The sequence below is a fragment of the Haliotis rubra genome, unplaced genomic scaffold (genome assembly GCF_003918875.1).
Source record: "Haliotis rubra isolate DU_JTF1 unplaced genomic scaffold, ASM391887v1 Scf861, whole genome shotgun sequence".
Lineage (NCBI taxonomy): Eukaryota > Metazoa > Mollusca > Gastropoda > Lepetellida > Haliotidae > Haliotis > Haliotis rubra.
The window spans coordinates 291,193-314,895 of NW_025767592.1; the positions used below are offsets into that span (position 1 = coordinate 291,193).

The 23,703-nt window shown below is 40.1% G+C and overlaps 1 protein-coding gene across 3 annotated transcripts in view; it reads left to right on the forward strand.

Moving 5' to 3' along the window:
• The window catches only part of LOC124262957 (dipeptidyl peptidase 2-like), a 133,697-nt gene that overhangs the window by 96,322 nt on the left and 13,672 nt on the right, over window positions 1–23,703 (forward strand). For all 3 annotated transcript variants that reach the window (XM_046697569.1, XM_046697571.1, XM_046697570.1), the window contains exons 3-5: window positions 20,120–20,283; window positions 20,666–20,801; window positions 23,396–23,483. In XM_046697569.1, the coding sequence (XP_046553525.1) occupies window positions 20,120–20,283; window positions 20,666–20,801; window positions 23,396–23,483 (388 nt within the window). The remainder of the gene's footprint in view (window positions 1–20,119; window positions 20,284–20,665; window positions 20,802–23,395; window positions 23,484–23,703) is intronic.

Genomic DNA, 23,703 nt, shown 5'->3' on the forward strand with positions numbered 1-23,703 from the left:
AATGTAAAGAAAATTTAACTGTTAAAACCAAAAATGTAAAAAAGATTAAATTGTTACTGTCAGAAATGAAAACAGTCACAAGATATTGATTGAGTATTGCTAAAAGCAATGCAAAACAATACTCACTCACTCACTCACTCACCCCTTCACTCGCTCACTCACTCACTCAGCAACAAGATCAAGATGTGGAAGCAGTTCTATTGGCACCCATTGAATCTGGTCGCATTTCCTTGTTTTATTAAACAAGAGCTGCCAATTTGTATGGAGCCATTGTCCCTGCATTGTCCTTTCTATTGCCTCTGTTTGGTGGAGGCAAGTAACATAAAAACCTGATGAAAAATGAAGTACCCCGAGTTTTGCTGCCATTGTAACAGAACTGAGATAAATTTGACAATTGATACAAAACAGCTGTTAATTTGAGTTGAGACATGTGACTTAAAGTAAAACATTACACTGACTTGTGAACAAAAGGCAACTATTTGCTTCATAGCAAGGTGTAGGGGATTTATTTGCAAGCTCAGAAATCCATTTACAGTCTGTCGGTAGCCTAGTGGTTAAAGCGTTCACTCGTCACGCCGAAGACCTGGGTTCAATTCCCTCATGGATACAATGTGTGAAGCCCATTTCTTGTGTTCCACGTCGTGATGTTGCTGGAAAATTGTTAAAAGCAGCGTAAAACTACACTCACTCTCCCACTTGATAATGTACTATCCTCTCAAATGTACATAATATTTTATCAAGACTGTTTACTTTGTACATCGCAGTAAGATAAACACCCATATGTTTGTACTGAAAAAACATGACATACTTGCATAAGCTTCAGTATGAATCTCTGAGCTGCAAATATATGTCATAAAACCAAAGATGTTTCTCTGCCCAAAGTGAAGAACTTAATAAATTCTCAAGACAGAAGGATAGCAATCATTCCATGAAAGTGATGACTTGCTGTGTTGTCTGGGGTTTGTCCTTCTTCAAAAGGCAGATTTCTTTCTTGATCAATGGCGTAACTTCTACTCGGGCTCGCTTAGCAGGTGGTGTACTCGTGACAGACATCTTGTCGTGATGAATGCTCAGGTCGGTTGTAAACATTTTATACAGCTCGCTCTATTGTTATTTCTTGATTAAATCGTCTCAATTAATTATCTTGTGTTTCTAATTAACAAGTGTGATGTTCACCGACGTCGGTGTCAAGCAGCCAGTAAGGCACGCGCTAATCACCTTTCATGTGTGATGTTTGTTTACGGTCGAATTATCCGACCGGCTGTGTTGATTGTCGGATAAACAGATGTTTTTACAATGTATTTACAATGATCACTTGCTAGATTGGTATGTCGGAGTCGGAATGCGAGAATGTCGGATTAACGAGAGTCATTATCACAGTTTTAAATGGTTCCCTAGTTTTTTGTCGGATTAACGTGATTGTCGGATTAATGAGTGTCGGATTAACGAGAGCTGACTGTATTTCATATCTATAAGGAGTCTTGGGGTAGCTGAGTTGTTTAAAGCATTTTCTCATTATGCTAAAGGTCCGAGTTCGAATCGTAACAGGCGACTAACGGGATCGCCCGATTCATCATCATGAGTTGAAATCAATGGGACCGGGTGTTAATATCAACCACTTCCAGACAATGTAGACAAATATACATCCTTACCAAATCCGTGAAGGTCCGGCTTAGAATTGGTCTTCCATAACCCATGCTTGTTGTTAGATGCGACTAACAGAATCAGGTGGTCAGGCTTGCTGACTTGGTTGACACACGTCATCGGTTCCCAATTGTGCAGATCGATGCTCATGCTGTTGATCACTGGATTGCCTGGTCCAGAGTCGATTATTTACAGACCGCCGCCATATAGCTGGAATATTGCTGAATGCGGCGTAAAACTAAACTCACTCACTCAGTCACTGAGTTCAAATCCACATTAGGTTACAATAAATTAATCCCATTTCTGGTGTTTTCTAGATATTTCATGAATATGACCTGTTTGATGCCCACAATGACATGTTTTCTGAAACATATCTTTTTTGTGCCTGACAAATTGATCTGCGGAAGGACTTCAACTTTCATATGACGCACGTGTCTGTATCCAACTGGCTACTCTACACAGATCAGTTTCAGGTGCCCGAATCACAAAGCACTATGTCATTCGTAATTCCATGATAAACTGTATCACTACGACAGCAAACTCTTCGTGGATCGAGAACCAGGTGCACCAAGCATGCACCACCCATTGAATTGATGCTATTGATTTCCGCAGAAACTGCACTACTGTCTATTCCTGGTGAAAAGTTCTGCATTTATTCAGCAACATGCACTGGTTGTAATTATATATAGAAGTAAAAACGTTTGTCTGCTGGCTGGTAGATGAGGGATGCCTTGGTGTCACGACAGGCCGTGCACGACAGGCCGTGCTTTTTGCCCACATCACTTCGTACTGATGGTTTAATTTCCTCATTTTCGCTTTCATTATCATGCTGGATGAGGATGTTACAGTGACAGTGTTTGGCGTTTGTAAAACATAGATGTCAAACTGGTAACTAAGGTTTACTTAAAATAATAAAACACTGTTTCTTTGTGCATTACCAATACTTAGTAATTTCTTTATTTTTGATTTGACCTAAAGGTGCTTTTGACAAGTACATGTTGGTACATAATTCAAACTGAAGTAATTGTCCAGCCATGGACAGTGCCCAGTTTTATACACTGTTCTGCTACCAATCAACTGTTCTGCCAGGGGCACATCCAGGTTGCAGACACTGTCCAGCCACAGACGCTCCAAGCTGTAGACACTGTGTTCATCTACAGACACTGTCCAGCCACAGACGCTCCAAGCTGTAGACACTGTTCAGCTACAGACACTATCCAGCCACAGACTCTCCAAGCTGTAGACACTGTTCATCTACAGACACTATCCAGCCACAGATGCTCCAAGCTGTAGACACTGTTCATCTACAGACACTGTCAAGCCACAGACTCTCCAAGCTGTAGACACTGTTCATCTACAGACAGTATCCAGCCACAGACGCTCCAAGCTGTAGACACTGTGTTCATCTACAGACACTGTCCAGCCACAGATGCTCCAAGCTGTAGACACTGTTGAGCTACAGACACCATCCAGCCACAGACTCTCCAAACTGTAGACACTGTTCAGCTACAGACACTGTCCAGCCACAGATGCTCCAAGCTGTAGACACTGTTCAGCTACAGACACTATCCAGCTGCAGACTCTCCAAGCTGTAGACACTGTTGAGCTACAGACACACAGCCACAGACTGTCCAGACAGACTGTTGAGCTGTAGACATATTGTTCTACAGACACTATCCAGCCACAGACTCTCCAAACTGTAGACACTGTTCATCTACAGACACTATCCAGCCACAGATGCTCCAAGCTGTAGACACTGTTCAGCGACAGACACTGTCCAGCCACAGATGCTCCAAGCTGTAGACACTGTTCAGCGACAGACACTGTCCAGCCACAGATGCTCCAAGCTGTAGACACTGTTCAGCTACAGACACTGTCCAGCCACAGATGCTCCAAACTGTGAGACACTGTTCATCTACAGACACTGTCCAGCCACAGATGCTCCAAGCTGTAGACACTGTTGAGCTACAGACACTATCCAGCCACAGACTCTCATCAAGACTGTCCAGCCACAGAGCTGTTCAGGCTCCCAAACTGTAGAGACTGTTCATCTACAGACACTATCCAGCCACAGATGCTCCAAGCTGTAGACACTGTTCATCTACAGACACTGTCCAGCCACAGATGCTCCAAGCTGTAGAGACTGTTCATCTACAGACACTGTTCAAGCTGTTCACACTGACACTGTCCAGCCACAGACTGTTCATCAAGCTGTAGAGACTGTTCATCTACAGACACTGTCCAGCCACAGATGCTCCAAGCTGTAGACACTGTTCAGCTACAGACACTATCCAGCCGCAGACTCTCCAAGCTGTAGACACTGTTGAGCTACAGACACTATCCAGCCACAGACTCTCCAAACTGTAGACACTGTTCATCTACAGACACTATCCAGCCACAGACTCTCCAAGCTGTAGACACTGTTCATCTACAGACACTGTCCAGCCACAGATGCTCAAGCTGTAGACACTGCCACAGACTCTCCAAGCTGTAGAGACACTGTCCAGCCACAGTTGAGCTACAGACACTGTCCAGCCACAGACGCTCCAAGCTGTAGACACTGTTCATCTACAGACACTGTCCAACCACAGATATTCAAAGCTATAGACAATGTTCATCTACAGACAGCTGGTCCTGCCACAGACACTTACAAGCTACAGGCACTGTTCAGCTACAAACTCTCCAAGCTGTAGACACTAGCAAGCTACATCCATGACACATACACTGTTCAGCTACATGCACTGTTCTGTCAGACACTGTTCTGTCAGACACTTCAGCTACAGACACTGTTCAGCTACAGACACTGTTCTGTCAGACACTGCCCTAATGAAAACACAATAATATATCATCCTTTCTAAATAATATCACATGTTAATTACTGTATGATGATGTCTGAACAAAAGGATGCCTTCAGTGAAGTTTCTGTGTGTGGTATTTTCTCTCTTGTAACATCGATACACACCAAACTACTTGAAACCTGAGACCAAATGACAAGATAATGTTATATATCTTATTATATGTTGTTGTTGAAACTCAGATTAACAGATTATCTGTCCCCATTAATCAATGCTCTAAGTCAGCAAGGGGCGGTAGGGTAGCCTAGTGGTTAAAGCGTTGGCTCGTCACGCCGAAGACCCGGGTTCGAATCCCCACATGGATACAATGTGTGAAGCCCATTTCTGGTGTCCCACGCCGTGATGTTGCTGGAATATTGCTAAAAGCGGCATAAAACCAAACTCAGTCAGTCAGTCTAAGTCAGCAAAGGCTCAGATCTTACATAATTAATTACTTGGGACAGCTAATCGAAAATACCTCACTTCTCACAAGTCTTCCTCTGCCAGTACATCTCTGAGTTCAAATGAAATGATAGAAAATGACAGTCTTGTTATTTCCATGGGATTAAACTACAGCCTAGACACTGAAAATATATATTTTTGATCATAAAAATCCAAAACTGATGTATAAATTGAAAAGGAACCCCAGTGAAACTGCAGATCCATGAAGACCCAGGTTAGAATTGGTCTTCAGCAACCTATACATGTCGTAAGAAGCGTCTAACGGGGTTGGGTGGTCAAGCTGTCTGTCTGCGTAGATCGATGCTTATGTAATTCATCACTGAATTGTCTGGTCCAGATCCGGAGAGAATAGGTCTTCAGCAACCCATGCTTGGCACAAAAGGCGACTATGCTTGTCGTAAGAGGCGACTAACGGGATCGGGTGGTCAGGCTCGCTGACTTGGTTGACACATGTCATCGATTACCAGTTGCGCAGATCGATGCTCATGCTGTTGATCATTGGATTGTCTGGTCCAGACTCGATTTTTTACAGACCTCCGCCATATAGCTGGAATATTGCTGAGTGTGGACTGTTGAACAACAAACTAAACAAACATAACTTCTTGGTATCAGTACAGTTTAAGAACCTAAAGAAAATCCACACTTTCTTCATTTAGGAGGCCGGTGGGAGCCTAGTGGTTAAAGTGTTCGCTCGTCAGGCCGAAGACCCAGGGTCAAGTCCCCACATGGGTACAATGTGTGAAGCCCATTTCTGGTGTCCCCCGCCGTGATATTGCTGGAATATTGCTAAAAGCAGCATAAAACTAAACTCACTCGCCCATTTAGGGCAATAGATTCACCGAACGAGCTTGCAAAAGGGAAAGGGAAAGTAATATGGTTCTGACAGACTACCATCGGGCCTGCTGCATGTGTTAGATACACATGCAACATATGTATTATATTACTGTGTGGTACTGCCAGCATATATATAGCTCCCAGCATAAGGTATTCATTGGCTGGATCTGCCACAGATGATCGGGAAAGGTTGAGGTTGTTGGGATTCAGATCTGACATAAAAATGTGTTTTGAAAACATTTACCTTGTTTACAGCAAGACGTTTAGGCAAATGTGTGCCAAACATGTTCTAGATAATGGAGGTCTGTGGTAGCCAGTCAAGGGATTTTGTGAATCCCTTGAAATTTCCTTGAACAGTTCATGAAAATGTTATGAAAAATTGTTCTTGGGCTGTTCTTGAAGTGCTCTTGAACAAGGTCATGCTGTGTGGATGTTTAATGAACAAATGATGTTCTATGGCAGTTCATGATTCGGAAGAACTCATTTTCACATGGGTATAAAGTATGTTTCTTATTGTAGTGATGTTTCAAGCCTGTTTCTTCATCATGAGTTGAAATCAATGGGACCTGGTGTTAATCTCAACCACTTCCAGACAACGTAGACAAATATACTTCGTGCCAAACCCGTGAAGGTCCGGGTTAGAATGGGTCTTCAGCAACCCATGCTTTTAGTAAGAGGTGACGGGGTCGGGTGGTCAGGCTTGCCTACTTGGTTGACACATGTCATCGTATCCCAATTGCGTAGATCAATGTAGGTGATCACTTGATTGTCTATCCAGACTCAATTATTTACAGACCGCCGCCATATAGCTGGAATATTGCTAAGTGCAGCATTAAAAAAAAAAAAAAAAAAAAAAAATCATATTTATTTAATCCTTACTCAGATGAGCTTCCATTCCGTTTATAAATTCAAGAATACTTTATGAACAATTGCCCGCAAAATTACATTTGTTCAATCATAATTTAATAAATTATCGCTTACTCTTTGTGGGATTATTTTGCAATTTTGTTTTCCTAATCCGTTTATATCAGAATGGTTTTGCAAACAGAAATATATAACGTTTCTATTATTTATTGTTAAGTCACTTTCTACCTGAATCAGTAAACAGAAGAAAATAATTGTTGGAAACTTTGACAGAAGTCTATCTCCTATTATGTACGTTTGTATTTCTTTCTGTTTAACTCTCTTTCGACTTGAATCAGAGAAAAGAAAAAATAATTGTTTGAAACTTTGACGTAAGTCTGTCTCTATTTCTCTGTATCTCTATTTCAGTAGATGTTTTTGTGTTTTTTTCTATTTTTTAATCAGACAAAAAACTGGACATATGAGTCTAATTATTGACAAACTTTGTTGATGCAGCTGCAGCTTTGATGTTGAACTGAAGCTGAGCATCATCAAACGATATACCTGATCCGCTAGACAGAAACAGAAGCGTGCTTAATTATTGAAGAAAATCATTCTCCAGGGAGACTGGTTGTGTCACATAACCATTGTCAAACATTGGACAGAGACAGCATTGTTTGTGGCGTTTGTTGTGTATCATGAGGAACAGTGATGTAATGCAGTAGAGGGACAGCATGCTCATCATTATTTATGCATGGAAACACGAGAAAAGAAAACGCTTTGTGTCAGCCTTTGATCCCAAGGGTAATTACCAGAAAGCGTGTGAAAACCTTTTACTGTTTATGTTGTAAGTAGAACCAGGCTTTGGGAAATCGTTTGTCATATCATATGTTTATATCTTTTTATTGAATTGTAACAAATAATTTGGAATCCAGATCGAGGTTCTTGGGTTGTCAATACAGTCAAATCCCGATGAGTCGAATCGCTGGGGACCAAGTCATAAATTCGTCTTATCGATGTATTCGAGACATAGGTATGTCTATGAGGGTAGAAAAAAAGATGATCCAGTCCTAATTCCTCCGCCTAAGCATTTGTTTACCTAATGATTTCCATATCACTAATAGGGGCACCTTATCAGTTCCAGTCTGATGAGCACAGACAGTCATTTCCGTAAAATCACTAATCTGCCATTTGAACTCACCCGTCAATGGCGGAAAGGTATGAGCCGTGCTGGTTTGTTAATTGGATCAGTTTGCTACACCAATCAACTTCTCATTGACTGACTTCGGCTTATGTATACAAGATTGCTGTTGTTTGAATCTCATGGGACCAAATTTTCTTCTCGAGTCATAGTGTGTATTTATGAGACGAATTCGTGTAACCGGTATTCAAATGATGACAACTATAACAGGGAATGGTCGGGACTGACAGTTACTTCGAGTTATGCATAATATTCGAGACACCGGCATTTGACTCCTCGGGATTTGACTGTAGTTGTTTCTTCATTAAGGACTGGTCCGTGCGTGGGTGGGTTGTTGGGTAGGTGGGTGGGTGCATGCGTGCGTGCTCGTTTTGAGTGAGTGTTGAATTGTAGATGACTTTCAGTCTCAACAAGGTTTGTTCATAGACTAATGCTTTGTCTCTGATATGTTCAATTTTGAGAGAAACAAATCATTCCATTTAAGTTGAAAAGGCGCACTAGTGGGATGGGAGATTCCTGAACCTGGGGAAATCTAGACTTGCTTCATGCAGGGAGGGCTAGGCATTTGGGAAAATAATGTGGTTCAGGGACTGTGAGATACATTGGGGGTGATCACAAAGATGTGTGTCGCTTTTAGCAATGTTCCAAAAATATCATGTCGATAAAGGTGCCTTTTGGAGCAGGAGCTTAATATAGTGATTACGTTACTTAAATACACCAAATAAACTGCCACCAGTTTCACAAAACAACCTCATCGGTACATATGATATTTAGAATATTTGTTTAGGGACCGTTCATAATTATTTGTGTGTGTGTGTGTGTGTGTGTGTGTGTGTGTGTGTGTGTGTGTGTGTGTGTGTGTGTGTGTGTGTGTGTGTGTGTGTGAGATGATTTTAAGGGGGGTCACCCATTTTGTTATGGGGAGGTAGGGGGGTAATCAATTTTGTACATAAAGGGGGAGGAGAGGTCATTGATTTTGTACATGACATGCAGAAGGGGGTCACTTACTATGCTTCTCCATAAAAATCATAATCACCCCCCTTAGCCATAAATTATGAACGGTCCCTTAGAAGTACTAAGATGTGAGCACTAAGTACTAAGAGTGAGTGAGTGAGAGAGTGACAATATCATGGCAGAGGAGTGCCTTTTGGAGCAGGAGCTTAATACAGTGATTAAGCTGCCTAAATACACCAAATAGACTGTCACCAGTTCCACAAAGCACCCTGACCTGTGAAGGTCCAGGTTAGAATATTGGCCTTCAGTATTGACCATGCTTGTCGTAAGAGGCGACTAACAGGGTCGGGTGGTCAGGCTCGCTGACTTGGTTGACATGTGTCATCAGTTCCCAATTGCGCAGATCGATGCTCATGCTGTTGATCACTGTATTGTCAGGTCCAGACTCGATTATTTACAGACCGCCTATATATAGCTGGAATATTGTTGAGTGCGCGGTAAAACTCACTCACTCACTCACTCACAAAGCAACCTCATCAGTACATATGATTGATCCATTAGATTCAAGCAGTAAGTACCGAGTGTTATAGAGATCACTTTTGAAACTGGAGACAAGGACAATAGTGATTTTTCTTCTTGACTTGCATTTTGTCATCTCAATCATTAATGCTTGTTGATTTGTAGGTGCTGTGAAAGTTCAGATGTTTATTGAAATGTCAGTCAATAGGTAATCCTCACTTTGTCTATTCATTTGATGTTGGTTCAACATTTGGTTTAACTCCAGGTTAATGATTCTCAGTTTTCTCCAGAAAATATCTGCACGGTTCCTGACACCTCATTTATTCAATTTAGAATTCAGAAACATTCTCTATCACTTTTTAATATTTTCTAGAATTTTTAGCAGACAATTTCAAGACACTAGATTTCAAGAAATGCACTTTCCAAACACTTAATGTGGAAACTCATGATTTCCAAACACACAGTGTCATGATGTTCAAATTCAAGACATGTACCGGTAATTTACATGTTGACATATTACTTCAAGAAGGGCAACATCAAGGAATATTATTTGATGACATTTTATGTCAAGATATATAATTTCAATACTTGTCATGTCAAGATATGCAGTTTGAGAATGCATAATGTCAAGACATAATGTCAAGACATGTTATTTCAAGACAGTTTAAGCCAATAGACACCAAATTTCAAGACATGCGTTAATGTATAACTAGCAAACGTGACTTGCGAACAATCTATTTTTAGACCAAGACTTTTTTATATTTGGCACTATTCATGATGCAACATTTATAAATGGCCCACATACAAATGCCAGCCTAGAAGCTAAACCCTACCAGTTGGATATGGGGCCCATGTATGTGAGTTGAAATCAGACCGGGGTATTTTTTCTCCTCCCTGGAGCTGGTGAGCATCTACATCACCACGTGTTTGTGTGTGTTTACAGCCTCATTCCCCAAGAAGTTCAGAGAAATACCTGATGCCTTACACACCTGATTCTGACAGCCGCCATCTCTCTGTGTCATTTCTACCAGTCTAGACTTGCCCAGGTCTCTAATATGTTGTTTAACCTACGATACCAGTCAAGACTTGCCCTTATATCTAGTTTCATTTGTACATATCTAGACATGATCATGCCTTTATAGTATTGTTAAATCTTAAGTTTCCACAGGTACAGCAGGGGTGGAAATAACCCATTGCCCGACGCCCGAGTCCAGTGTTTTTTTCTGCCGGGCAAGCAGATTTGTATATCACACTGTACCGGTGTCCAGTTGATATTCCAATGTTAATTATGTTGTTTATTTAAAAAATCAACAAGAAAACGGCCGGTATAGTGGAAAAATTATCAGGGCAAGTGATTTTACATCTGCCACTGTACCGGAGTACACTAGCATTTTTAAAGTTATTTCTACCCTTGCACAGCCTTTCTTTGTCACTTCTATCATACTGAACGTTTATACTAGGTGGTGGGGTAGCGTAGTGGTTCAAGCGAAGACCCGGGTTGGAATGCCCATATGGGTAAAAAGTGTGAAGCCCATTTCCAGGTGTACCCCGCCATGACATTACTGGAATATTGCTAAAAGTGGTGTAAAATTAACTCACTCACTCATTCAAATGCCAGGGCGGTGGGGTTGCCTAGTGGTTCAAGTGAAGACCCGGGTTCAAATGCCCATATGGGTAAAAAGTATGAAGCCCACTTCCAGGTGTACCCCACCCCCCTTGACATTACTGGAATTATATATTGCTAAAAGTGGTGTGAAATTAACTCACTCACTCATTCCAATGCCTCTTGTGTACTTTGACCAAAGATATTGACAATAAACTGGCTCGCCTTGTCTTTTCAACCACTTTTGACTTGCCAAAAGATATTTTGGTGTTTAATCTAAATTATTGACAGTTATCAACCTCTCTAGAAATGTGGCCTGACAACACACTCACCTTCCCCTCTTTATTCCAAATTTCAAATTGTTGAATATTAAGAAGATACAGATTGTTTATTATGCAAACATTTTCATTTGAGTTACGATAATGGACCACACAGTCATGAATGAAGAGACCTGCCCAAGTCCACAGCTGTAGATAAATGTGAAAATAAATAACCTCAACTTCAGATAGGTTGGTTGGTTGATTGGTTGGTTGGTTGGTTGGTTGGTTGACTGGTTGGTTAACACTGGACTCAGCAATATTCCAGCTATATGGCAGCAGTCTGTAAGTAAAAGAATCTGGACCTGACAATCCAGTGATCAACAGCATGAACATCGATGTGTCAACCAAGTCGTGGTTGGTTGGTTGGTTGGTTGACTGGCTGTTTAACACTGCACTCAGCAATATTCCAGCTATATGGCAGCAGTCTGTAAATAAAAGAATCTGGACCTGACAATCCAGTGATCAACAGCATGAACATCGATGTGTCAACCAAGTCAGTGAGCGTGACAACTCCATCCTATTAATTGCCTTAAAGACAAGCATTTGTTGCTGAAGATCGATTCTAACCTGGATTTTCACAGGTTAAACTTTGTCAGTTGGGATATAGAAGAATGTGACCCATGAAGATCCGAGTTAGAAATGATCTTCCATGCATGTAATGAGGCAACTAATGGGATCTGATGGTCTGATGACTTGGTTAATGTATGTCATCATATCCCAACTGCTTGGATCGATGCTCATGATGTTGATCACTGGATTGTATGTTCTGGACTCAATTTTTAGAAAATACTTCAAATATCTGTAATATTACTGAATGTAACATTAAACATGAGTTTAGTTTTACGCCACACTCAGCAATATTCCAGCTATATGGCAGCAGTTATATAAATAATCGAGTCTGGACCAGACAATCCAGTGATCAACAGCATGAGCATCTATCTACACAATTGGGATATGAAGACAAGTGTCAACCAAGTCAGCGAGCCTGGCCACCCAATCCTATTAGTCACCTCTTACGACAAGCATGGGTTTAGCTGAAGATCAATTTGAACCTGGATCTTCACGGGTTAGCATTAAACAATGAAACAAACAAAGTATGAATGTGAAAATGATTGAGTTGCAGAAGTCTTGTTCAGTCTGTTCAGAAGCATTCTCCAGATTCCAGCAAGCCAGTAATAGAACCATATGTTTCCTCTTGCAGAGAGTACTTACCTGTACACAAGCACACCGTAATGCACGCTTGGAGGAGTGCAACTCGTTAAGCTAGATGAATAAACCATGTTGGGTTAACAAGTTCTTAATGACTTTATTTGCATGGCTAAGTAACCACTGTCAAACAATGATGAAGATTAGTGAGGGAAGTCTACAGGGATTTATGATCCAGGGCCTAGATTTTGAAGCTATGATTAATGCTAATGTATGGCACTTATTTACGATCTTTAAAAAATCAAAGGTGAAAGCGATCTTAGTGCTAAGGTGAGCATTACTCCCATACCTTAACATAGACATTACTCCCATACCTTAACATAGACATTACTCCCATACCTTAACAAAGACATTACTCCCATACCTTAACATTGACATTACTCCCATACCTTAACATTGACATTACTCCCATACCTTAACATGGATATTACTCCCATACCTTAACATAGCCATTACTCCCATGCCTTATCTTAGTACTCCCATACCTTAACATAGGCATTACTCCCATACTTTAACATCGACATTACTCCCATGCCTTAACATAGACATTACTCCCATGACTTAACATAGACATTACTCCCATACCTTAACATAGACGTTACTCCCATACCTTAACATTGACATTACTCCCATACCTTAACATAGCCATTACTCCCATACCTTAGCATAGACATTACTCCCATGCCTTAACATAGACATTGCTCCCATAGACATTACTCCCATACCTTAACATAGAGACATTACTCCCATGCCTTAACATAGACGTAGCTCAATGCCTTAACATAGGCGTTACTCCCATACCTTAACATAGCCATTACTCCATACCTTAGCATAGACATTACTCCCATGCCTTAACATAGACATTACTCCCATACCTTAACATAGACATTACTCCCATGCCTTATACCTCCCAGCCAACATAACATAGACATTACTCCCATACCTTAACATAGACATTACTCCCATTACTCCCCATGCCTTAACATAGACATTACTCCCATACCTTAGCATAGACATTACTCCCATGCCTTAGCATAGACATTACTCCCATGCCTTAACATAGACATTACTCCCATACCTTAACATAGACATTACTCCCATGCCTTAACATAGACATTACTCCCATGCCTTAACATAGACGTTACTCCCATACCTTAACATAGACATTACTCCTATGCCTTAACATAGACATTACTCCCATGCCTTAACATAGGCGTTGCTCCCATGCCTTAGCATGACATTGCTCCCATGCCTTAACATAGACATTACTCCCATGCCTTACCTTAGTACTCCCATACCTTAACATAGACATTACTCCCATACTTTAACATCGACATTACTCCCATGCCTTAACATAGACATTACTCCCATACCTTAACATAGACATTACTCCCATGCCTTAACATAGACAACATTTGCTCCCATGCCTTAACATAGACATTGCTCCCATAGACGCATAGACGTGCTCCCATGCCTTAACATAGACATTCACTCCCATACCTTAACATAGACATTATGCTCCCATTACTCTTACCTTAACATAGAACTCCCAAACTTTAACATAGACATTACTCCCATGCCTTAACATAGACATTACTCCCATGCCTTAACATAGACATTACTCCCATGCCTTAACATAGACATTACTCCCATGCCTTAACATAGACATTACTCCCATGCCTTAACATAGACATTACTCCCATGCCTTAACATAGACATTATTCCAATACCTTAACATAGACATTACTCCCATACCTTAACATAGCCATTACTCCCATACCTTAGCATAGACATTACTCCCATGCCTTAACATAGACATTACTCCCATGCCTTAACATAGACATTACTCCCATACCTTAACATAGACATTACTCCCATGCCTTAACATTGACATTGCTCCCATGCCTTAACATAGACATTGCTCCCATAGACATTACTCCATGCTTAACATGGGCAGTACTCCCATGCCTTAACATAGACATTACTCCCATACCTTAACATAGACATTTGCCCCATACCTTAACATAGACATTACTCCCATGCCTTAACATAGACATTACTCCCATGCCTTACCTTAGTACTCCCATACCTTAACATAGGCATTACTCCCATACCTTAGCATAGACATTACTCCCATGCCTTAACATAGACATTACTCCCATACCTTAACATAGGGCATTGCTCCCATACCTTAACATAGACATTACTCCCATACCTTAACACAGACATTGCTCCCATGCCTTAACTCCCATGCCTTACCCGTACATTGCTCCATGCTTTAACATAGACATTACTCCCATGCCTTAACATAGACATTACTCCCATGCCTTAACACAGACATTACTCCCAAACTTTAACATAGACATTACTCCCATGCCTTAACATAGACATTACTCCCATGCCTTAACATAGACGTTACTCCCATACCTTAACATAGACATTACTCCCATGCCTTAACATAGACATTACTCCCATGCCTTAACATAGACATTACTCCCATACCTTAACATAGACATTACTCCCATACCTTAACATAGACACATTTACTCCTCCCATGCCTTAACATAGACATTACTCCCCATGCCTTAACATCGACATTACTCCCATGCCTTAACATAGACATTACTCCTATGCCTTAACATAGACATTACTCCCATGCCTTAACATAGACATTACTCCCATGCCTTAACATAGACATTACTCCCATACCTTAACATAGACATTACTCCCATACCTTAACATAGACATTACTCCCATGCCTTAACATAGACATTACTCCCATACCTTAACATAGACATTACTCCCATACCTTAACATAGACATTACTCCTTACCTTAACATAGACATTACTCCCATGCCTTAACATAGACATTATCCGTTGCCTAACATAGACTTAACATAGACATTACTCCCATACCTTAACATGGATATTACTCCTATACTTTAACATAGACATTACTCCCATGCCTTAACATAGACATTACTCCCATGCCTTTACATAGACATTACTCCCATACCTTAACATAGGCATTACTCCCATGCGTTAACATAGACGTTACTCCCATACCTTAACATAGACATTACTCCCATGCCTTAACTTACACCCGTGAAGGTCCGGGTTAGAATATTGATCTTCAGTACTTGGTTTACACGTCATCGGTTCCTAATTGCGCAGTGTGACGCTCATGCTGTTGATCACTGGATTGTCTGGTCCAGCCTCGACTATTTACAGACTGCCACCATATAACAGGAATATTGCTGAGTGCGGCGTAAAACTAAACTCACTCACTCACTAATTAGACTTACAACTGGTGTTGCACAAAGGTTGCTCTTTACAACAGCACCCTGTTGGGATGGGATGTTTATCTTTGGTTGGATGTTTTGTTTGTTTGTTTGTTTAACGCTGTTTAACTCTTTGATGTCATGCTGTGAAGAACATTTTCTGTGTTTTGAATGATTTGTTTATTGTTAAATGCCACATCCAGCAATATTCAAGCTATATAACAGCGATGTGTAAATAATCAAGTCAGGAGACAGTCCATGCTGTTGATCACATGATTGTCTGGTCCAGACTCAATTATTTACAGACTGCCGCCATATAGCTGGAATATTGCTGAGTCCAGCGTAAAGAAGAAAGAAGAAGAAAAATCTTTATTACCCTGAATGGGAATTTGCTATACATCATCACAGAGAGCACATATGAGTATGGGATAAATGAGATAAATAAAGGTGTGTTTGTTACATGTAAAAGTACTGTAAATAAATCATTGAACACAGGTTAAAAATATGCAGGTAAAACAGTTATGATTAATATAACAACAACAATGCACATATACAGGTAAAGATAAGATTTGTATGTAAAATAATATCATTTATTGTTTAAAAAGCCAATGCTGGACGGGATTAACGATTTCAGGGCTCTATTTGATTTAAATTTTGGAATTTGGAAACGTCTGCCAGATGGTAAAAGTTTATATTCTGTGTTTAAAATGTGTGAGGAGTATTGTAAAATTTTATTTGCCAAAGTTAAAACTCACTCACTCACTTCTACAGCAGTCTTCGAGAACCATCTTGATTCTATGGAAATACAATTCCCAAGTTAAAGAAATTACATTTTGTAGACTTTTGTCCCATGACAATACTTTTTCACACAATCTCTCAAGACACAAGCTGCTTGGAGACTTATCTAATTATTCTCTTCTAATTTGGCCTGGGAATCCATAAAAACTTATATGATCCCATCCGTTGTATAATTTATTTATCTATACATTGCTTTGAGCACTGGGCTGAAATAACGCCATCAACCACAGCACATTGGTTGCCTAGAGACTTATAAACAATATAATTTCCTCTAAACTTCTTGGGAAATGGTACAAAAGCTTGCCAAATGTTGTCATATAACTAGTTTATCCACTGAATGAACATGAAACAAGATTCTTAAAAAATGTTTAATAGGAAAGGCTTTAGGATAAATGGGATAGTATTTTAAAAACCCTACTTGTAATTTCATTTTGCTGTAAAATATTCCCTTTACGTTGTACACTTGGGATGGAAGAACTTTCCTTTCTATGAATATTTGATGGCTCCTCAGAGATCTGAATGTGAGATGGTTATCGGGGAATATACCCAGAGCGCCAGGAAGCTGTGTGCCGACAGAGCATGTGAACCTTTTCATACAAGTCATTGGTAAACAACAAGCAGGTGGTCTTGAAGGTTATCTGATGTTATGTCTTACGGAATGGTTTTACTAATCAGACCATGGTTTTATTGTTCATCCCATGATATAACAAATAATCCTATGGCGTTACTAATTATCCCATGATTTTACTAGTCATACCTTGGTTTGACCAATCATTCCCAGGTTGTACATATCATCCCATGGTTTTACATATTCATCCCATGGTTTTACTATTCATCCCTTGGTTTTACTAATCATTCCCAGGTTTTACATATCACCCCATGGTTTTACTATTCATCCCATGATTTTACTTGTCACCCCTTGGTTTTACTAATCATTCATCATCCTTGGTTTTACTATATCATCCCTTGGTTTTACATATCATCCCATGGTTTTACATATCATCCCATGGTTTTACTATTCATCCCTTGGTTTTACTATTCATCTCTAGTTTTACCATTTAAATCTTGGTTTTACTATTCATCTCATGGTTTTACTAAGCTTATCCCATGTGTTAACAAATCATCCATCGCTTTTACTAAGCATCCCATGGTTTTACAAATCATCCTAGGTTTTACTTGTAATCCCATGATTTTACCAGTCACCAGATGATTTAACTACCTCTCCGGTGAATTTACTGTGTGAACAGCTTTAAAATGCTAATGCAGAAGTGAATCAAATGGTTTCAATACTGACATCCCAGATTTGCATTCTAATTATGTGGGTTTACCACCAACCTCTTGGTTTTACTAAGTATTTAAGTATCATTCATTTAATGGTTTTCATAATAGTTGCTTCAACTATGAACAACAGTGCATGGGTTAACAGTGCTTAAACAAAATTAGTGTTAATTAGGTTAAGTAAGATAACAGTATTTTAATAACAATAGTGTTTAGGTTAACAGTACTTAACAACAATAGTGTTTAGGTTAACAATACTTTATTAACAATAGTTTTTATGTCAACAATATTTTCATAACACTAGTATTTAGGTTAACATTACTTTAATAACAATTGCTCTTAGGTTTAAACAATACTTTCACAACAATAGTGTTCAGGTTAACAATACTTTAATAAAATAGTTGTTTAAGTTAACAGTTAACGGTACAACAGTACAAAAATAGTGTTCAGGTAAACAATGCGTTAGCAAAAATAGTGTTCAAGTTACTATCCTATAAATATTTGGAATTCTGTGTGATTTTGAGATGATAACAGCATCAGAATGTGTCTTGATGAATGTGTTGTTGATTTATCTTCAGCATCAATAGCCCACGATTACTAAACACGATATAGAATCTGTGATGTTTGACATTACCATTCCATAAATAAGGAATTCTTGTCTTGTTCTTCAGTCATCTTAGGTTGGCGCCATTATCTCCTGTGTCTGACTTTGAACATGTGTTTGAAGCAATATTTCATTTTGTTTTACATTTCTCTGTCTTAAGGAACTTATTTACTTTCTGGCAAGAGTTTTTGAAGCACTTGCTTTGGTAAGCATCAGGTTTGGTATTTCAGGAATGTAAATTAATATGTTGGGGAAAGGTTGTTCTTCTCCAAGGTGAACACATGCACTGACTTACTAAGGTGTGTGAAATTGAGCTCTATTACTTGTCGAGATCATGTTTCAGAGTAGTAAAGCATTTTCTCATGACATAATTAACAAATTACGTTTTAAGGATGTTCAGCTACCCATTTCGTCTGTTTCCGTGTATCAGTTATGGAAAATGGACTTATTTTGTCTTTTTCGTCTTTTACTTATAAAAATTGACAGAACTGGAAAAAACTCCTTCCCATTAAATGCAGCTTTAAAATTGAATTGTGTCCTGCTGGAATATTGTACTCAAAGATATGAAATGTATGTTCCTCCTTTCGTAGGAGGGGCAGAGGGGTAGCCTAGTTGCTGAAGCGTTGCCACATTATGCTGAAGATCTGGGTTTGATTCCCTACATTGGTACAATGTGTGGAGCCTATTTCTGTTGTCACTCACACACTCACTCACTCACTCACTCACTCACTCACTCACTCACTCACTCACTCACTCACTCACTCACTCACTCACTCACTCACTCACTCACTCACTCACTCCCACCACAAGAGCAGAATAATGTCAGTTGTTCTATCCCTGTTCACATATTACTGAAAGACATACAAGACGATACTTATTATCATGCTAACTATAGTCTGTTTGGCTCAAAAGCGGACCGATGAATTGCAATCTAACTCGAAAACTAATAAACATATAATACTCAATGAAACGCTGATCATAATCAAAACATCAGACCTACTCTGTGATTTGTTTGCAGAATTTATGTTCTAAAATTAAAAAAGTTGTTTAACAAACTATCATTAAAATTTTGACACAGTTAACCATTTGTTACGACTGACTGACTGACTGAGTTTAGTTTTACGCCGCTTTTAGCAATATTCCAGCAATATCACGGCGGGGGACACCAGATATGGGCTTAACACATTGTGCCCATGTGGGGAATCGAAACCGGGTCTTCGGCGTGACGAGCCAACGCTTTAACCACTAGGCTACCCCACCGCCCCATTTGTTACGAGGGAGGAGTGCAGAGAAAGGGACATCCAGGTGTTAGAGAAGCACGTGCACAAGTGCCGACAACGTTATTGATTCATTAACTTGTGCTGTGCCGTCTCCATCCTTTCTCGCACACCTGGCTGTCCCTTTCTCTGCACTCATCCCTCGTAACATATAGTGAATTGTGTCGATATTTTAATGATAGTTTGTTAAACAACTTTTTTATGTTTAGGACATAAATTCTGCAAACAAATCACAGAGTAGGTCTGATGTTTTGATTATGATCAGCGTTTCATTGAGTATTATATGTTTATTAGTTTTCGAGTTAGATTGCAATTCATCGGTCCGCTTTTGAGCCAAACGGACTCTATGTGAGGGTATAAATTTAATAAATGCATTCAACTTCAAATCTTTAACAATTTTGAAATAAAATCTGATATGTTATTATTTATCTAATAATTTGGTTTCTCTCTAAATCAACAGAGATTCTATGGCAAGTCTCTCCCGTTTGGCGATGACAGTTTCAAGTCCCCTGAGATCGGGCTCCTGACGATGGAACAAGCCATGGCTGACTATGCCGTCTTCCTCACAGACCTGAAGAAACAACTGAACGCCACAAACTGTCGGGTCATCTCCTTTGGAGGAAGGTAGGGAACAGTCTTGTAAATTTGAACTTAAAAACCTTCCTATAGAGAGTCCTTCTAAAACTGAACAGACTAAGAATTCAACCTGTAGAACCCCTGGTAAAGGGACTTAATTTGTAACTTATTTGTCATATACTTATTATACCAGAGCATTAAACAGATTGTTACTTTTTATGCTGATTTTAAGGTTCCTTTATAAATCACTTAAAAATGGTGTTGAATTTAGATTTTCCATACATTTTAGACCTTCATTAAACAAAAACGCATTAAGCATTAAAATATCCTGGTTGTCCAAACCAAACAGACCAAGCATTCGATCATAGATCTCTGCTTGATACTGACTATCTGAATGAGGTGATGCAGATTGTGTGGTTCTCACTTGTAGTTATGGGGGGATGCTGACAGCCTATATGAGGTTCAAGTATCCAAACATCATAGATGGCGGCATCGCAGCCAGTGCTCCAATCTACATGCTGGACCCTTCCCATCCCAGAGATTTCTTCTTCCCAATTGTGTCAAATGTACGTACAATTTTTGTGAGACACATTTGTCTGAGTCATGCTCACATAACCACAAATGTCCAGGTAACACAAGGTAACATCAGGTAACATCAGGTAACACCAGGTAGCATCAGGTAACATCAGGTAACACCAGGTAACACCAGGTAACATCAGGTAACACCAGGTAACATCAGGTAACACCAGGTAACATCAGGTAACACAAGGTAGCATCAAGTAACATCAGGTAGCACCAGGCAACATCAGGTAACACCAGGTAGCATCAGGTAACACCAGGTAACATCAGGTAACACAAGGTAACATCAAGTAACATCAGGTAGCGCCAGCTAACATCAGGTAATGCAAGGTAGCATCAAATAAGATCAGGTAACATCTGGTAACATCAGGTAACACCAGGTAACATTGAGCCTTCTTGATCAGGGGACTGTGGGATGTCCATTTGATATTCTAGTTGGGGGGCAAGGATTATTTATATATAATTGTATCAGAAAATACTGAATATTCAGAATTTCTTAAAAACGTGGAAATGCAGAAATGTTTTTCATCTCTTATTAAGAGATAAAAACTGTATTCTTCCTCTCACACCCCACCTTCTCTATGCCTCATAACAGGGCCGTGTGGTTAAAGCGTTCACTCATCACACTGAAGACCCGGGTTCGATTCCCCACATGGTACAATGAGTGAAGCCCATTACTGGTGTCCCCAGCCGTGATATTGCTGGAATATTGCTAAAAGTGGCGTAAAACTTAACTCACTCACTGTTTAAACTTGATGTCTAAACTAGGAACTTGGGTTCTGGGCTGGAATTTGTGTTTAGCTATCTGAGTCACTTAATATATCGAACGCCTCCACGGTGTAGTGGTTAAAACGTCCGCCCAGAGAGCTGAAGGTCGCGGGTTCGATGCCCGACTGCGTCATACCAAAAGACGTAAAAATATGGTACTTGTTGGTCCCTGTCTGGCGCTCGGCATTAATGGCTACAACAAGGACTGGTCGGCTCGGAGTCAGTATAATGTGTCTGAGTGGGGTATTCATGCTTCACTGCGGCATGGTATCTCAGTGAGCTAGCACTATAAAACCAGCTTCAGTCTGGGCTAGTACAAGCAGACGCACATACACATACATACATACACATACACATACACACGCATGCACGCCATCATATGAGCCAAATATTCTCACATTAAACCCACATTAAACCCAATTTTTGACCTCACTATCTCCTCTACGAAGCTCCTAGTAGGGCCACTGTGAATTTTATCTCCTCGTTAGATCTTACTATCTCCTACGTAGTATCTTAATATCTCCTCGTGGAGGACTTAGTATCTCCTACGTAGGACTTAGATCTCCTAATATCTCCCACGTGGGGACTTAGGACTATCTCCTTCGTGGGACTTAGTATCTCCCACGTGGGACTTAGTATCTCCTACGATTAGGGACTTAGTATCTCCTACGTAGGACTTAGTATCTCCTACGTAGGACTTAGTATCTCCTCATTAGGACTTAGTATCTCCTAATGGGACTCTCCTAGTATCTCCTAATGTATCTCCTACGTGGGACTTAATATCTCCCTCCTACGTGGGACTTCTCCCAATATCTCCTACGTGGGACTTGGTAGTAGGACTTAGGATCTCTAGTATCTCCTAAACGTGGGACTTAATATCTCCCACGTGGACTTAGTATCTCCTACGTGGGACTTTTAAGTCCTACATAGGAGATAGTATGTCCTAATTTAGGACATCTCACTATACTCTAAGTCCCTATGTAGGAGATACTAAGTCCTATGTAGGGAGATATTAAGTCCCAAATAGGGAGATAGTGACCCCCAAAAATTTCACCGTGGCCTCTACTACGCCTGCATTTCACTTAATATATCAGTGTGTCAACGTCCCAGAAAAACATGGATAATTGCTTATAATTTCAGTAACTGGATTGTCTGGCCCAGACTTTTTCATGGGCAGGACAAAGTCATCTTCACAGAATATTGTTAAGAAAGCAACAACAAACAAACAACAAACTGCACATATTCAGATGAAAATTTTCAACCACTAACTTTTAGAGCATAGTTTTTTACCAGAATAGAAAAGTCAGTTATGATATATATTGATTCAAACAGTCCCTCTGTGAAAATTAATTGCATCAGTTCTCAGCTTGTTTGTATAGGTGAGGTGAGGTGAAATTGGGTTTAACGTTGTGCTTGAGAATATTTTGCTCAATGACGACGTGCATGTGTGTGTATGTGTATGTGCGGCTGCTTGTACTAGCCCAGACTCAAGCTGGTTTAATAGTGCTAGCCCACTGAGATACCATGCCGCAGTGAAGCATGAATACCCCACTCAGACACATTATACTGACTCCGAGCCGACCAGTCCTTGTTGTACCCATTAATGCCGAACGCCAGACAGGGACCAACAAGTACCATATTTTAACGTGTTTTGGTATGACGCGGCCGGGGATCGAACCCGCGACCTTCCGCTCTCCGGGCGGACGCTCTAACCACTACACCACGGAGGTGGTCTGTTTCTATAGAGGACACAATATTGTAAGTCTGTTAAACTGTTCTGAGCCAGGATGATGATTGGTTGTTTGTGTGCCAGGACTTCGACCAGGCAATGCCAGGTTGTCAGGATAATGTGAAGAAGGCGTTCAGTCAACTCAACAACATGGCCGCTCAAGGACAGTCAGGTGGGTGGCATTTACAAGCACGGCGCTATAAACGCCAATTACCTTCTTTATAGATCCACCCACATCATATTTCACATTTGTTGAAAAATTAATATGTCAAGAGCAATCTGATAAATACTTCTGTGAAAAACAGATGAATATTGCAAGGGTAGTAACTCTTTGAGTTATCATTCAAAGGCGACCATAAGGCTATTGAAAAAAATTGAAAACAAATTATAAT